The sequence below is a fragment of the Phaethon aethereus genome, assembly GCF_964289735.1.
Source record: "Phaethon aethereus genome assembly, chromosome: 3".
Classification (NCBI taxonomy): Eukaryota; Metazoa; Chordata; class Aves; order Phaethontiformes; family Phaethontidae; genus Phaethon; species Phaethon aethereus.
The window spans coordinates 79410078-79428507 of record NC_138576.1 but is presented as its reverse complement, the minus strand read 5'-3'; the positions used below and the strand labels follow the sequence as shown (position 1 = coordinate 79428507).

Here is an 18430-nt window from a genome sequence, read left to right as displayed (position 1 = left end):
AAGGTAGCATCACTGAACATTGCGGAGTGTGTGTTACACACTGCATCACGAACGGTGAGCAAAACGTCGCAAACAGAACTACCTTAAATGGTTTAATTAAGTTTACGTCCATGTACTGCATGTGTAAATTACTAGTATATCATTTGATTGGGGGCAAGAGAAGACTAATTTTCACTCATAGTTGTGAAATACATTGTTTTACTCAGTATCACTCAATTTTGAGGAGAAAATCTCTATGATTACAGAGATCTCTTTCATTGGAAATTGGGTCTTGAATCTGTTTTCTAGAAAATGGAAAAGTTCATCTTAAATGGCAAGATACGGCCTTTTGGCAAATGGCCTTTGCTGGTGATAACATTGAAATACTTGTAAATGTGCTCTTCTCAAGGGTCACCTTGAGACCCTTCCTTCACCTGGGGATGATTTTGGAGAAAACATACTGTATATGCTGTTAAGCAGCGTAGGTGTTACTATGTCTGTATCTCACAAAGATAACTGAAAATCCACTCAATAGAGATGTATCAAAATATGTGTAAATTAAAGGTCTCTGATATAAACACAGGATCTTTCTCTGTGAGATTAAATCTCATTGGTGATTTAAAATTAATTTGCAAAGCATAGTTCCCTTCATGTTTTCAGAAGCAGCTAACCAGGTGGAGGTTTGTAAGGGTGTGGTTGAACTGGAAGTTGGAAGCTCTTCCTGTGGCAGATGCATTCTTGCTGTATAACTGCTTTCCCTTTATTGTCAGAAATACTACTCAATGTTTTAGCTAGTGCTCTGGTATTGTGTTTATTTTTGCATATTTAAATTACAAAAAATGCATGAGAGTCTGCTTGCATTTGAAAGGACGAAACATTATAGTGTGCGTGTGTGTATATATGAAAAAATACACAAAACCTTGTAATCTATGTGGCTTTTAACATGTTATGCCAGATCACATCAGTGATACATTTCTATTCCTATGGTCTCAAGGCTTTTTTCCCCACATCCAAAGTCATCAACTGGAATAGCACCTTTGATACGCGGAACAGAAAGTCTAAATTTACTTGCTAACTTGCTCGTATATGTAGGATGTCGGTGGCATATATTTGATAGCAAAGGGCCTTTTACTTCTCAGACTGTGCAATACTAACAGTTGCCTTACTGAACTGGAACACAAATGGATGACAATGATACCGAACTTACTGGTTTAGCTGGCCTGTGAATTGACTTACGAAATGTAGGAAATTTTGTGTTCTTATTAAGTCAGGACAGAATTCCTGAATACTTTACCCTAATTTTAATTCATTTTTAGATTTAGAAGTTTAAAAGGTTGTAAATGCACACCAGTCTCGGGATATTTCAGTTACTTTATTGAATCACGTTAGAAAAGTTTTATACAAAGGTGCAAAAACTGTTTGAAGTGTGGTATCTTATTCTTCATTCAGTCTAGATGAGTGCCTAATTGTTTGTTTTGTTTCCTCTTAGATGAATCGACTCCTAAAGAAGTCAGCAGGGTAAGTGCTACTCCCTAGCCCCCCTAAAAAGAAGCGTAGTCTCTGAGGCCCAGTGTTCACTTGAGATGATTTTTTGCAGTCTCTGATCAAGGTTTGACTCTATTCCCTGGACATAGTGGATCTCCAGAGGAAAAAAATTGGTGTACTGACTGAGTAGAGAACAGTTAATAAGGAAAATAAGTATTAAGAACACTTGATTGGCTGTAAATAAAGGTTTTTAAATTAATTAATTAAAATTTTGCATTAACAAATTCAGAGTTCTCACAGTGCTGTTTTCATGATGCAGTTTTAAAAAGGTACTTACGGAAACCAGGAAAATCATGGGACTTTGAGCATAACAGCAGACAATTTAATCAGCATTACTGCCTTGAGAGATGGCAAGCATAAGAGGAAACAAGGGAAGGAATATGCGCTATCTAATAACTCCCTTTGAGATGTGCTGTGGTACAGATGAACTAAGTTCTTTGATTTGAAATATATTGCAGTGTACTGTATGAAATAGAATGTAAAATTTTAAAAAACATATTCAGTAATAAATTTCCAACTCTAGCCTTACATCTGATTGACGCTGTGTCCTGCAGAGTATCGGTCCATGGTTGAGGACTGGTTAGGGGGGTCTGCTGGAAACTAGTGCCTTTGCTGGGAATGACAGCAGATCAGTACAGGACAATCTGTTGCCCTCAGAGGTGTCCAGTCAGCCTGAAGCACCCAAATGTTACTTCATGTCAGATGAGGGAGCCGCTTACAGCTTTCTGAGGTGGAATCGTAGTCCTGTTTTGCTCCGCTTCTTGAATGTCTTGCATAAACTATTTCATGTTCCCAGGAGAAACGCAATAGCGTCAGATACATATTAAAACTAAGGTTGATATAAAGACTGCAAAAGCCGGCTGGGCGATCTTGCTTTCGGTAGGAGTCCTTTGGAAAATACTAGGCTGTGGAAGGAGTGGAAACAGGCCGGTAGTGGAAACCTCCGTTTGGTAACCCTGAGAGCAGAGGGCTGGCGTAAGGGGGAACTGAAGTTCACCTCTTACAAGACTACGAAAAAGAGATTAAATGATGTTTAAAATGAGTTCAGTCAAGCAGAAGATCTCCATATACGTGATGTGCTGTAGATGTATAAGGGTGTTGATAGTTTAGGTGAAAATTAAGATGTTTTAGTAATTTATTAATGTATAACACATTTTTTGGTCATGCTTTAGTATTCAACAGTTATGGCAGTTGACTAAATACCTATCAGTGCAACCAAAGAGTATTGGTGTTCGTATATCTGTATATATTGCTTTGATTTCAAAATAGTGAAAGATCTGCCTAAAAAATCTCAAAAGCTGTAGTTATTTCTCTGGAAGAAAGTTTCTTTTAATTGTCATTAATTTGGTAAATAGATTCACATTTCAGCTAGAACTCTGTAAAATGGAGTTACAAAACATACCTGAGTTACCACATTTGAGCTATTTAAGACAAAAAAAGCAAGCTCTGGAACCCCAAACCCCGCCAAGTCTGCTCTGCCAGTCACTCCCTCTGTCTCTCAAGCACTCTGGTCCCAGCCACCTCAGCCCCTCAAAGTCATATATAGTGACTTACAGCTTTCCTGAAGATGGATGGGCTGTTGCTTCAAGTCCTGGAGTCAGTGGGGTGCAGATGATACTTCAGATGTTCTAAAGTAAACATGTTCTCCCTTGTTTTTTTAGCTATCCATCGTTGTGCACTTGGTGTGTATACCATTTTACACTATTTTTTTTGTAAGTACAGTACTTGAGGGCACTCAGTAATGCACCGTACTACAAATGAACATGTTTGTTTATAGTATTTTTGAATAACGCCATATATAATAATATAGACCATTGTAATACACCCTCTTTCTTCAGCAGCAGCTGAAACAGACGCTAGTTTAATTAAAATCTGAACATAAATTAGAATTTAAATTAGGAAAGTTCTGTACATGAGTAATGTTTTTCAGACAAAAAGACATGTTCATGTTGATTGAAGAATTACGAGTTTTAAAGTCATTAAGTGTTACATTTTTAATTCCTGAAAACATCTGCAAGAAGCAGCTTATATCATAGAGAAGCAAAAATAAAGGTTAGTCAGAGGAAATTTATTGCAGAATATAAATGTTTAAAATATTATATTAGTTAGGTACCAAGGTACAAATATGCTGGGGAAAAAAGTGATTTTTGTGGCTGGATTTTTTTCTTCCATCTTTTAGTGTTGGGCAGAGTGAAAACATTCATAGTCATATGCTGTGACATCAGTTGCTTCAGTAGTCTCCTTTTCTGTTTTGCTTACACAGGACAACAGAATGAAATTGGGGGAGAATATTTTTTGTTAAATTTATTTAACCACTTCCTCCCCCAAAACGCTTCACGTTTTTTCTTTATAAACATAAAAGATTATAGGATTGTTCTGGGGGCCCTAAATACTGAACTTGTCATTAATTTACCTTTTTTTCTTTTTATCAGCAAAATGCAGTGGGATAAATGTCCAGATTTTTGAAAAAAATCTTTTACTACTTGAATTATTGGAAGGAAATTTCAGTGTTTTCAAGGGTTTGTATGGCAGTTTCACACTTTGAAAATTGAAGGAAGTTCCGAAAAATGCTGTTTATAGGAACTGCATTTTTAATCTTTTGCCATTTTTAGCAGCTTCATGGAAGAATGAAAATCAAGTGGCAGTCTTGGCTATCAGCCTTGTATTGCATGTTTTTGAAACAAGGCGAGAGGAGGAGAAACCTTCGAGGTATTTTAAGTTTTGATATTGTGGACTAGAAAAGAAGCTTTTCAGAACGTATTATCTTTAAGTCCAGCAATTTCATCAATGTTGATGTTCAGAAGATATATCCTAGGTTGGCCTGACATAGTAGCTGATGGATGGGGGAGGAAGATTTCCTGATTCCTGTAGACTGCGTTTGGCATAAGAACAACTCTGGTTACAAAACATCTCATGAGCATCTGTGACCAAACAGTGAACCTGTGAACTTTTTTCTGCATGCTAGATTCCAGTATTTATGAAATATATGTAACTGGGGACAGAATCTCCTTTTCACATGATGTAGTATTGGGAACATCCTTGGAAATGCTGAGTTTCTTCTGCTTACTTACTGTGCAGATGTGTGTTGGCTGATCCCATCCATCCTAGCTACAGAAGTGGTTTTCTGGGCAGAGGGATTTCAGAAAGAAAACCAACTGTTGAACTATTTTGATGAAGAAAACTTAAGCTGAATTTTATATCAGCGAAAGAAATGAAAATAGAGGAGTGCGAGTTTGAGCCCTAAGTGCATGTGTATTCGTGTATATCCAGATTAAAGATATATTTCTTTGACAGTATTAGTGAAAACAGTGTGCATTGGAGACATGTTATTCTTTTCAGCTGGCAAAAATAACCCCATTCCTACATGAACTGTAGCCAGGATTTTGTTCTACGTGCTGCTAACTTCCCCATGATCACAGTGTGCTCTTTTGTACCTCAGATTCTGAAGTTTAAACAAAAATACTTAGTGTTTCTGATACGATCACAGCGAAATTAGCTGTTGTTCATTTTGCTTAATGACTTTCCATTCCATGTTTACTTGAGCAAAACTTCCAGCGATGCTGCCTGTTGGCAAGTACCTTTGCTTTGTAAACTCCAGTGATGCCAACAGCAATTCACTTTGTAGAAGTTTACCGTATAAACACCAGAAAATTATTACCTAGCAAGTGACTAGCTCATTTACAGTACTTTATTCTTGGAAACAGGAATAGTACTTTAATCCTCTCCTTTCCCCTTTTTGGACTTGGAGCCTCTGGCAGCTGCCTTGGTACCCGCTAGCACCCAGCACAGTGTGTCACTGACAGTTACAGAATTAGCAAGTGTGTTTTCGGTAAATAGTTGCAGTAATTGCATGTATCTTCGCCATGCAACTGATAATAAAAGTTTGGGCTTTTTGTGACACATTGGCAAAGCAATCTCGTTCTTTGTACTATTTCCTTATTAAAGATGGGATTTAAATGTTTTTGCACAGTCTCAGAACTGAATACTGTGATGAATTACTGAAAAAGTTAGGGGAACTAGAACAAACGTGTGTATTCAGCCTTTAGAAGTGATGCAAATGGCATTGCACCCATTATCACAAGAGGAAGATGCTTGTATAAGCTGATTTCTTTATAAAGAAAATCCTGTGGATACTTGGTAGTGATAAGCAACAGTGGTAGGAAAATGAGGAAGTTTATTTTTAATTTTGTCTGTGATGTCTTTAGAGCGCTTACAAGTCAAGTATTAGGAGGGAATGTGATTTTATAAAAAGCTTTTTAAAAAGAGGAGCAGTATTCAGCCTTGTCAAGTTAAAATGAAGCTCATTATGCTGTTTTATTATATGATCTGGAAAGGTGATGTAATTGAGATATTAATGCAGTTTTACGAGCCTTACAGTTAATAACAGCTTATATGTTTACTTCCATATAATCATAATGTTCTTTTCTCATAAGCCAAGCCTTTGCTTTTTATTATGTATTTTTCCTATTACTAGTGAAGCAATTTATTTCAGTGTTACCATTTGACAACAGGGAAGGCGCTGATGGAAAAATTACAATTGGATGCCAGTGAATGGGGGTTATTTGGCAAGAAGCTCTTCCTAGGAAAGGTGTTCACCATCTCTCCAAGGCTTGGAAAATCAGCTAAGTCTCCAGGCTGGGAAACGTGTGCCTTCAAAATTACTGAACCCTTTCTGTGCAAAGTGAGAGCGGGTTTGCGTCTTTTGACATAATAGGGCCCATCCTGCCAAATGTCATCTCATACTTTGCTTTTGTCGCAAACAGTATTTGATGTGTGAACAAACAATTCATAAATACCTGTGTACAGTGCCACAGTGCTAAACTTTATTTACCGAGCAAGTTCTAACCCGTGTCCTCTCCAGTCAAAACAAGAAGAACAGACGTCAGACAAACGCATGTCAAAGCAGTTTTCTCTGAGGCTATGTACAAGCATTAAAACTAATCACCTCAGCTAAGTCTGCTCTTTATAGCTTCTTGCTTTCCAGTGTCCCAAGTTTAAACAAAACTGGTTACTCCAGCCAACCCTGGTTACCTCTTCTGTTTTTTTGGAGCAGTGAGATTATTCTGAACTTCCTCTCCAAGCTCGCTGCTCCTCTGAAAGCCAGCTTGGCACTGTAAGCTTGCTTACCACATTCCCTCTACTTTTATTTTTCAGTCTGAAGATTTGACATCCTTTGGCTCAGCATTTACACCTTGAAGCAAGCAAGCAAGCAGTTTTATTCCCTTTCTGTAGGGGTTTTTTGTGTGTTTTTTTTTTTTTTTAAGTTTATTTTTTGGGTTAAGTCCAGATTCATATTTTTGGTTCTTCACATGTGCAGTTTTAGATGTGTTTTCACTGTTTTTAGGACACAGTTATCTCTTAGTTATCTGTTTCTAAAAATGGGAAACATCAGTTTCGATGCAAGTTGTGAACTAGCCATCAGTGCAGCTAAACAATGCAGAATGTCGCAGCCGGTGAAAGTATCAGGCCTACAGAAGGTAGCAGTACATGTAAACATACATATCAAACATGTACACAGCCTAACTTATGTATACACAAAAATGACCTGAATAAAAATTTGTGTCCTTTTCCCAATGGTATTATTGGTTTAATAAAATATTTTGTCTTTTTTTCTACAAGCATTTCTTTCTTTATACCCACTGGTCATCAGAAATGCAATAGCAGTACTAGGACTAAAATACAGTAATTTCTTGCATTTAAAGAAGTAGGTGGCTATTGTGATACTTACAGGTCTGGCCATTTTTGTCTCTAAATTGGATGTCTGAATACTCATTATGGTAAAGTGTAGTGACACATGGAATGAATATTCTATGTACTTTTAAACAAGACATCTCTTACAAGGCTACCTTTGCCTGCAAGGGACTGGCTTTGGTCACCAGTATCTTCCTCTCTAGTTATGCATTCCTTTGAGGGGGGGAGGAAAGAGGCAAGAATATGCTTCAGTTTAAACGTCTGCTTATTACATGAGCAAATTAAGTAATGGTCCCAAAATTCTTAAGGGAAATACAGTATTTCTTTAAAAAAGATACAGTAATTGAGTATCGATGATCTTCCCAGAAGATAAGTCATGGAGGCAACTGAAAAATTATGGAGTGAGTCTCTTAAATCGGAGGACGGGGGAGCTAAATGTGGATCTGATTTTTTTCATAATGCTACCTGCACAGAAGGGAAAAGCTGATCTATGTCAACAAAAGGCATCAAACAGTTCAGTTTGTTTATTTTTGTGACTGCAGTGCTTGTTATAAAGAAGTACAAAAGTGTTGCTGTTGGGAATTCTTTTTTTTTTTTTAATACAGAAAGTAACAATGGCACTTACATATGCAAGACCAGTCTTTTTATGCTTCTGGTCCAGTATGAGCAAACTGAGCATGAAATAGTTTAGATGGACATCTCAGTCAAATGTCAAGCACATGTTCAGACCAGTAAGACTGCAAAGAAAGGAACTTGTTTTTTTTTTTTTTTTGAAGCGTTTTTTTAGTTCATCTTTAAAGTTTTTCCCTGATGGCTCTTGTTGCTGAGACTATAGTTTTATAGGAAAGAAAACTCTGTTGGCTGGAAGTTTATCAGGAGATTCGGTCATTTTGGGTTTAGCAGCTGCTTATGTTCTATAGTATCTTCATAGAGAAAAGAGTAGCTGTCAGTTTTAGAGAGAAGACTGAGGACGTTTGGGTGCAGTTTGTTGTCACGTTGTAGGTCTCATGACTTAAGTGTTTGTGGCAAAATCCAGTCCCTGCCTAAGGACATTGTCTTGTATAAAGTGCTGCACAGAATCACTTGCATTTCACTATCTGCAAGTCTTGATGCTGTCATTGACAGATTAATTTAGGTGGTTAGATGAAATATTAGCTGGGTATCTGAAAAACTACCTGATGTAACCAAGGAGAGAATAGGCGTTCTAAACTCCCATGTCTATACACAGTCTCCGTGGCACCCTTCGTTCTTGGTGATTTAGCACCCTTCAACATCTGAGGCTCCTTCCAAGAGCCTCTGTTTGTTCCAACAGATCTTAATCCTGGTTCAGGAATTGCTGGTTTTTCTTTGTTTGTTTGGGTTTTTTTTTAAGAATGTCATTTTTATCCCACAAAGCTTTTGTCCTTGGTTTTTTGAGGCTGTTTTGGGGGGGTTTTGTTTTTTTGTTTGTTGGTTTTTGGCCTGCTTACATGTCTCATTACATTTATGGCCTCTATTTCAAGTGCCCTGGGACAGAATAGCCCACACCTATCCGTGGTGTGGCCCCTCTGCCTTGCAAATGGGTAGGGCGGCACTGGACACAACGCGTATGGCATTAGCTCACTCAGCACCGCTGACGTCCTCACTGCACGCTCCGTCCGGCCAGCCTGCATGCTGGTGGGAGTCAGGCAGTGCCCCTCACCTCCCAGCTCCTCTCGCATAGCAGACAAAATAGGCGAAGGGTGGGATGGCACCAGGGGCTGGACCCGAAGCACTGATTATGAAAATCCGTACTGCTTTCCCAGGGCCTCTCTACATTTCGGTCTGATGATACTTGAAAGGGTGGGTAAGGAGCCTTGAAACCTCTTTAAGAGAATGCTTGATGCTTGCTTGAAGAATTGGTCCCCGCTTTCCCAGAAGTCTGTTTCTAAGGCATACTGATACGACAGGTCTGCGCCTTCTCCTGTTGCCTGGGAAAAACACCTCTGCTGTCCTTCCCCTGTAATGAAGCGGGACTTTACAGCCACCTCCCAGAAGGTGGTAGTCCTCTGGCTCTCATACCCTGTGGTGGGCTAGAGGCCGCCTGCTTCAGCTGACAGAGCTCTGGCTTGTGGTTCTGTCTGACATCCTCTGAAACCAGCCTAAGATGCCTAAATTACAGATGAAAAATAAGCAACGTCAGTCTCTCTGGATGTGGTCATTTCCCCCCATGTTTTGTGGCTTTCACAGTTTGGTTTTGGCTTGTTTTTTTTTTTTTCTCTCCTTGTCCAGTGAAGTTCTGCATCCCCAAAGTACATTTTGCCATCCCTCTCCACATTACAAGGCATTTGGGCTGCTTGTTTATTCTAACTCCTCCTCGCCTGCCGTAATGCCATGCGATCTGTGAAAGGATGTGTTTCTGTTGCAGAGCCAGGCAGTTGTTGCTGTGGAGAAAGAGCTCTGTAATAGGGAGTAGGAACTTGCTCTTCTTGTTGCTATTCAGAAGACATTTTAAGAAGTTACAGAGAAAACAAATCAACTTCTGGATTATGTTTGCACTTACTAACCCTGTGCTGTATTAATGAAGGCTTTTTCTTGCAGCAGAAGGGCTTTCTCTTTTCTGCAGGAGCATAAAATGCCCCTGGCACAGCTACCTTATGAGCATGAAAGCATGGAAATTAATATTAATTTCAGTTTGTCATACATAAAATTTACTTGAATATTAAAAGAATATTAATGTATAAATATTAACATTTACTTAAATATTATTTAATTTAGATACTGAATTGTGTCCTTGAAATTTTTTTGGTGGGTCTTAATTGTTGAGAATGAATGCTTAAAATTCATCTCACTATGATACTTCAGTACCTCCTTTCATGGAATAAAATGTTTGTGACTCTCAGCCTCTTTGTTTAGATCTAAGTCACAGCACTATTCTTAAATCATCTGTCATGGGATGCTGTCTTCTATTGCACCACAATATTCTAAAGACAAATAACCATAGAAATATTTTTATATAAATCCTGCAAAAACATCCTTCTTCCATATTTATAAATTTGTAGATGAATATTTATAATGGGTTTTCCCTTGTTAATTGTTAGTTCTTTTCATAGCATTATAATATATGCAGCTACTAGACATATGATGCTGGTGTGATAGTGGTGTGATAGTGCTAAACCAGTTTTTAGTCCACTTAAATTATTGTAATGTAATGTCACTGAAATTCAGAATTTTACAGTAAATATGGCAGAATACTTGTAGACACTGAATCTTAAATAGAAGGAAATCAGCAATGGGGAGAATGAGTTAAGTAAAGGAGTTGAGTAATAATAATGTGTAAATTGCAAACTAGACTACCATAACGAATTAAGAAATGGTACTTACACTATATCTGATGCCAAATAAATACTCTTTTTCCACCAAGTATGTTGAAATTTTTTGAGGAATTACTTTCCTAAAGTATGTTTTACACCGAATATGTGCAGGTCTGTGTTAGCAGCTGCATTGGATAGTGCTTGTACCAAGGTTTGCTGATGACTTATTCAGTGTTTAAATACATGGTTTCGTAAAGAATATTGTGGCTTTTCAACCAAACATAATTGTGGTTATCCAATCTAAAATGCCTAGAACCAAAGAAATAAACCTCTTTCACTCCACTGTAATAAAAATAAAACCATTTTGCAGCATGATGGAGTAATTCTTTGCTGGTGATTGATCTAATGGAGTAATTCTTTGCTGGTGATTGATCTAAGTCATAGAATATTTAACTGTGAATCTGGGCAAATTCTATTCATCTGGCCAGTTGTGGATCCACAGATCGTCAGTAATAGAAATCTGCGGTATTACAGCTGTATGTATTACACAGCTGCCATCTTTCTAGTAGCATGGATGCATGCAATGGTTTGCCCTGCTTACAAACTGTTTGCAACCATGTGTTGCTGAGGTGAGGATAAAGGGCACATAGCTTATTATGTAATTACTATGCAGGCGGAACTGCTGCTTGATTGCAGGGGAAGTTATTATTCTGCCACGACTGTGATGCCAGTGGGCTCATTTTGATGATGTGTTCTCTTAATGTATTAGCTTTAACCTTTGAAGGTTTGATTTAAATCCTGACTGTGCATCACAGGCAAAGGGATATATATTCATTTCCAAGTTCTAGGAAGGCATTTTTCCACATGATGAAGGCTTTGTGCATGTGTGTGTGATTAGCTATTGTTGCTTTAGGGTATGTGGCTACATACACTTTTGCAGATACGGGTTAACACGTATGAGTAATACAGACTCTTGTTCACCATTTTCCTGTTACATGGCTACTTACAGCTGTATCCTAAGTCTAAAAATTCCACTTTTCATGAAACCATGCTACTGTTTTCTTCCTTTGAAGAATCATACAGTAGTAAATGTGGGACACAACAGAGGACAGTCAATGGAAGCTTGCCAGTTGCCATGCGGTGCTAATAATGGTAATGGCATGCTGTATTGTAAACTCAAGACTCAGAGCAGTTTATGCGCGTATGTGGTGTGACCTTACATCACTGTTAAAATGTATAACTGTCACATCGATTTATAGAAAGAATTATTGTGTTACGGTCATTATACGTTGAGAACATTTTGGGGACCCTAGGTCTCAAACATTCTAATATGTCCATTTGGAGCAATAGATTAATACAACACCATGTGTTAAGAAGGGGTCACGACAAAGATTGTATGTTCTCAGGAGCCATTTTAAAGTAGAGATAAAGATCTGCTTAACTTCAGGGAATTGGGAATCTATATTATCCAGCAAGTACTTGGGTTTTTTGTTGATGGAGTTCATTTTTTTGAGATGAGGAAGCCAAATGTATCCTAAATACATGGCCATATACTCTGTATCCATGACATAGTGTGTTGTATGTAGAAATGCATGAAAGTAATAGTGGGAATTATATTATGTAAGTTACGTGTTTAATCCATCAGTAAGTGTCACGTGTACACATTTACCCAAAGTTACAGACAGAGAAAATCTAGAGATACAGAGCAGAGTTATATACGTGCACATAAACGTGGGAGTGGTGGCTAGACTGTGGTTCTCTGAACTTTAATGGCATTTTCCATAGTACTGTTTACATTAGTCTGGTCTATATTACATTTGGCTCTAACGTATGAATGAGCAGGAGATGAAGTCTTAGTCTTTCAAGCAACATTAATTCATCTAAGTATCACCAGCTTCATTTTTAGTTCAAGCAACATAATTGACTGCATCACTAAGTTCAATAAGTAATTGACCGTGTTACTTTCTTCAGTTGCCACATTTCCAGTTTCGGGCAGGGTAATGAATCTTTACTTACCGCCAAGCATTGCTTTCTGTGAAATGATTGTTTGTGAAGTTGTCATGCTACACATGCACGTTTACTGCCAGTTTTATCAGCCCTTCAGGACTTGGTTTCAGGTCTCGGGAACTGGATAACCAGATGCAGCTGGGCCCCTGAAGGGAGGCTGCATCTCCTTTCCTATGAGATTGTAGCTATGTCATGCTGTTTCATCGTACCAGCAACCAGCACCCCATTGCTCCCATCCAAACATCCTAACTGGTTTGTAATCTCTTTCTGGCTTTGTCTGCCGTCTTCAGTTGAAACACATGCCTGCTAGGCCACAGTGGCTAGCATGATTTTTGACTCGTGTGATTTCTGTCCTTCAGTCTGTTGGTGTTAATTGCTGCTGTATTTGAAAGGCTGAGCTCCTTGAGCTCCAGCCGCCTCAAAGCTCTGGTGCTTGGCACAGCTCTGTGATTTGGTTCATGAATGTGAGGTGGAAGATGCTGGCAAAGGCAGAGAGTTGCCTCCTTTTGTGGTGGAGTACGAGCTTAAAAGGAAGGATTTGAAGGTTACTTCCCATATAATTGTCGCATCTCTCAGCGTCGTCTTGAGACATTGTCATGTGACCTTGGCCAAATTTAGGCGATTACTAATTGCTCAGTGATGTACGCCATACACTTTGAACAAGTGTCTAATGGAGCATAGAGTGGAGTGCTGTGCCTCTGGCTTGGCAGTGACCCAGTTCTTCAGGCAGCTGGATTAGGTCAGTTGCGACTGACTCGGTATTGAAATCGCAACATACTATTTTTAATGAATTTATATGTTTAAAATCTGCAAAATACATCTGAGTTTTTCTAAAATGGTCTTCTCATCTTTGCTTCCATAGTACCAGGATACGAATATGCAAGGTGTAGTGTACGAATTGAACAGCTACATAGAACAGCGCCTGGATACAGGAGGAGATAACCAACTACTTCTGTATGAACTGAGCAGCATCATTAAAATAGGTAAGAAGGAGAATCAGATGTCTCTGAGCTGTTACTTAGTATCAGTGCACAGCACATCTCTTGCGTAGTTTAATTAATAAAGACAGGTATTGAGTGATAATGGTGTTTTCTTTGAATGTTGTCTCAGTATGAACTTACTTCACCTTCTGTCCCTCAGTGAATCCCTGACTGCACTTAAGTGAATTTCATCTTTGGAGAGAGAGTATCCAACTGCAAAATTATGGTCCCCTGTTAAATGAACCAAATAATAGACTGTTCTGTTTATGATGGTGGTGCAATGTCAATATTGGAAGTAAAAAAAAATAATCTATGGGTAATACCACTGCATACTTGAACTCCTTTTGAAACAAAACTGAGATGTTACTGAAAGAGCATATATCTGTTGCGTGATCTCAAATTACATTCAGTCATTTAACCATTTTTTCTATCTGATATAAGTACCTTTTGTGGTAAGAAAATACTATATGTGATCAAAAGTTAAAAAATAACCCTCCCAAAATTTTCAATAACAATGTAAGTGTAAGTCGACTTCTTTTTAGCCAGAGTGGATGTACTCAGACTTCAGTAGGAATTATCAGTAGCTTTGTTCGGTATAGCTTTCAGTCAACTCTTTAGAAAGCTTTTACTATCCCTGCTACTGCATCATTTTGTAATGATGAGTAATAGCTCTGGTTTATATACATGATGTTTTAGAAGGACCACTTCTGTTTACTGATTTTGCTTAAGTGGTTATTTGGATAGTGATGTCCAGCTCACAGCAAATCAGACTTGACTTTGTTAATACACAGCAAGCAAGAAGCTATAGGAGACAGGGTCTGCTTAGGTTTTGCTTTTTTTTTCCTTTTGTAAAGCAGATGAGATTTTTTTATTTTTAATATTTCCTTTACAGTGCTTGTTTGCCTTGTAACTCAATGTGCTTATGTACTGCAGCTGAACGGTTTAAAATCTGAATGCAAATTACTGTGCCCTGAACTCGCACTGGTGTTACACAGTTGACAATAAGCAAATAACTACACAGTGGCATTTTTTGCCTTTTGTCAAAGAAATGCAGAAAGCCAATTGATTCGCTCACAGACAAGTATAATCACTCGCCTGAAATTTAATAAATGGATTCTTGTGTTCATTCATAAAACCCAGGTACCACATATGTACATTTACTGGTTAGAATGATTATGAACTGTTGGGAAGACAGACAGACTTACACTTGAAGTATCAAAGTCTATTGTGTAAAGCAGGGTAAAAAACACTGATTGCCGTATCCTCTTCTTATTTTGAGAGTTTTCATTTTAGTAATAAGTTACGATGGTTGGTTGACTTTAAACTTTTCAGAGTTTAAGGAACTTGACTTTACCCTGTTTCATACAACAATCTGAATCTGGCAGATATCTGGCAAGTAAAAAAATTATGGTGTCAGTGTTTTTAATACAGGGCAGGTGCAGAAAATAGAAACAATTCCTTTGAAACACACTTTTGTGGCAATATTTGCAACGTTTTATATTCCCATAATTTTCTATCTTAAGGCAAGGACAAATATAGCTTACCATCTACAAATGGTATTTATTTTACTCATGGAAATTACAATGTTATCTGACATTATATTGTAAGTACATGTTTTTATGTTACTTCTGTACTGTCATATGAATTAATTTGAATTTACAGACATTAGGCCTTGGAATAAGAATAGGATGTATAAAGAGATTGTTTCTAATTATCTTTTAGAATGTAGTAAATGACAATTGGGGAAACAGGAATTGTCTCATACCTCTAACTTTGTAGAGTCTGGGAAGTTTCGAGGGACCCAACAATAGACCTTCACCTTTAGAATTTTAGATGTTTGTCCTAAGTGGAATTGAATCTGTGGTTTCACCTCAGATCTTGTGTTAAGTTCGATTTCCCCCTGTGAGTACAATTATTTCTTTTATTATTGCTTTGGCAGCTACAAAAGCTGATGGATTTGCACTATATTTCCTGGGAGAATGCAATAATGTAAGTATACTGGATTAAGATGCTGCTTTTCTTTACAGTAACAAGTGCATTTTCCAATTTGACAATGATATTTTGATTTTATTTTGCACATCATTTAGTGGGAAGTATTACCTGAGTGCTGAATATTAGCTTTATGTTATCTTTATTTCTGTAAAATAGACGTTTATAGAACATAGTGGTAATGAAAAAAATGTTTCCTGCATTTAGATTCTAGGCTTTTTGCTTTTTTTAAAGATTTAGCAGTAGTGCTATTGTTTCTCTTAACTTGCAATTTAGCTCTATTATTAATGGTCTTTAACAAACAGAAAACTTGGATTTACTGTCTGCACAGCCTATTCTTTTAATCTAGCTATCTCTCTGATTTTTTTTTTCTTTTAAATTTTATCAGGTCTTCTGTTAACTGCCAGCTGCAACTTGATAGTGAGATAATATAAAATTAAGATGTAGATTTTAGGTAGCATTAAAAAATTGTACATTTAAAATTTATGAATGAAATAAATTTCTGATGTAATAATTTGAATAACAGTGAGTCCAATATTTACTGTTTTGTTATTTGGCATTTAGAAAGCATTACATGTTTTTCTACCCTGATTAATTTGTACAGTTACTATTGTACAAGACTTTGCAGTTACATCGAATGGCTACCAAGAAGGAAATGCAGTTTATACTTCAGTCAGTTCCATCAACTTAAAAATCACAATTTGTCAGGAATTTTATGTCTTTCATTGGTTCAATAAACAAATTAAACTCTCACTGAAAAATGACTAGAGAGGATAATCTTTTTCTCACTGTTTTTGTTTTCCTACTTTACACAGACAGTTTTAATAGTTTATTTTTGTATAGTCCATTAGCCAACTTCTTTGCTCTTTGTGACGTAATTGAATTCAGAAAAAAGGGGAAGAATGACGTTTTTGAAATAATGAAAACAGGATTGAAGATGTACAAACATGCAGGTGACTTGAGCTTTGCCTGAGCATATTATTTACTTACTCAAATAAATAGTGTCTAATTTGAAGGATGTGAAAGAAGGCCTATACAGAAGCTTCCTAAAAGAAATGGAAAGGGTTTTGCATTTTTTATGTAATGATTATTTCATATAATACAGATAACTCATTCTATTATTCAGAAATTGGGTCTACTCTGAATGAGTTCTGTAAATATGTAAATAGCTGATACTGTTTTAATAACGCTTTCACTGAGGAGTGGAATTTAAGTAACAAGTTGTTCATCCTTTGTGAATGCAATCTTTGGTTCTCATTAGAAGGTGACATCATGGGTGGGGCGTGATGCAAACAGTCATTGAAGAGCTTCCTCCTGCTGCCAAAGGCAGGAGCTCGCAGGAAGTGCAGCCATCCGTTCTGAATGCACAGCGCTGGCCAGCCTCAGCGGCTGTAACTTCATGCCAGCTGAGCATGTTCATCTCTAATGCTTTGCAAAAGCATTAGACTGCAGTAAAATTACCTTTACAGCTTGACACCTAGAGAATTCTTACTACGGTGAGGTTTTCCCTGTTAGATTAGTGTGGCATAATACGGACTTCCTCCCAGTCTTCTGATACCTTGAGGGCCTGGGCACTTTATGACCTTCTGCTTTTTTTTTTTTTTTTTTTTTTTAATAGCCTGCTAGGCAGTTGCATCTATTTGCTTCTCAATATAACTCTTTCCTGAAAAAAGTTTCAACCACTAAAAACACACATTGCCTTTATTAACCACTGCTATGTAGCTGCATCTCCCAAAATGGAATGTTTTTCATCTAGTTATTATAGGGACTGATCCCAAGTCCTTTGAAGTTAGTGTGAGATTTTCCATTCGCATTAGTTGGCTTTGGGCCAGACTTATGTTTGTAGTCTTGTAACTAAATGGGTAACGCATTAGGTTACGTTTTTGTAAGAAATTATCATTGAAAATTAATTTGGATATCTTTGTCTTTTGAATATTTAATTTAAAGGATGTGTCCAAGTGAGATTAACCATTGTCCAGCTGTCGTGGTTTAGCTGTATTTTTATTTTATTGTATTTTTATTTATTTTTATTAAATAACTTTTTAAAATGGGAACAAAAAGATTCTGCATAGCATCAATGTCAGAAAAGAGCTACTTCTTTAAGCTGAAGTTTCAAAAATGAAAAAAAACCCGATCATTAGCCTGGACAAAGTAGTTGCTGAACACCTATGGCCACATGTTGAAGAATGGTTTCTATTTTTTGGTGGCTTTTTTTTTTTGATGCTTGGTTTGTGACTTAAGTTTTGCAAATTCAGCAAAACTATTTTTTTGTCTACTTCGTTTCGGCTCCCACTGTAAATATGTGTAGGTATACTTGTGCCTGTTTAAAGAAATCCAAATTTGAGAATCTTGACACATGTTAATCTCAGCTAAGGGACGTTTTTGCAATATGAGACTTCCATAACTACCTTTAGTCTAGATTGAATAGTGAGTTTCTAATTAGGATAGATGATAACTTCCTTTTACAGAAGTTCTAGATGTTTACGAAATGAAAGCCAGCAAATGATTACTGCGTACTGTTGATCTTTGTCCATGGGTTAGTGCAGTTATGCAAATAAAATTATTTATTCTTAAGGTACATAACAGCCATTTTGCAAATACTATATTTTGGAGACTGGACACACTTCCAAATCAAACAATAATGTTTCACAGCTCTCCAGCAAAGGAGCAATGGAGCAAAATATTAATAATGTATAAATTATTCAGTTTTTCTGTTTTATTCCTTATGGGGATGAATATATAGTTCATAATTCTCATGTTATGACCTTAATTGAATATCATCTTCAAACATGACTTAAAGGATTTACTGAAATCCTCGTACTGGATGGTGTGTGTGTGTAGATCAATGTGCCTAAGTACCAAGCTAGCTGGGCATGGATGTAAGTCCATAAGCTGACATCTTTACAGGGTAATATTTCTGAAATACTTATCACAGCTACAGATTTTCTAATGCATTATTGTATTATC

At 37.2% G+C, this 18430-nt stretch overlaps 1 protein-coding gene across 1 annotated transcript in view; it reads left to right on the top strand.

The window, feature by feature from the left end:
- The window catches only part of PDE10A (phosphodiesterase 10A), a gene marked incomplete at its 3' end in the record, with an annotated part of 185493 nt that overhangs the window by 110803 nt on the left and 56260 nt on the right, over positions 1-18430 (top strand). Inside the window, exons 3-5 of the mRNA XM_081997622.1 lie at positions 1469-1497; positions 13357-13477; positions 15414-15463. Coding sequence (XP_081853748.1) covers positions 1469-1497; positions 13357-13477; positions 15414-15463 — 200 coding nt within the window. The remainder of the gene's footprint in view (positions 1-1468; positions 1498-13356; positions 13478-15413; positions 15464-18430) is intronic.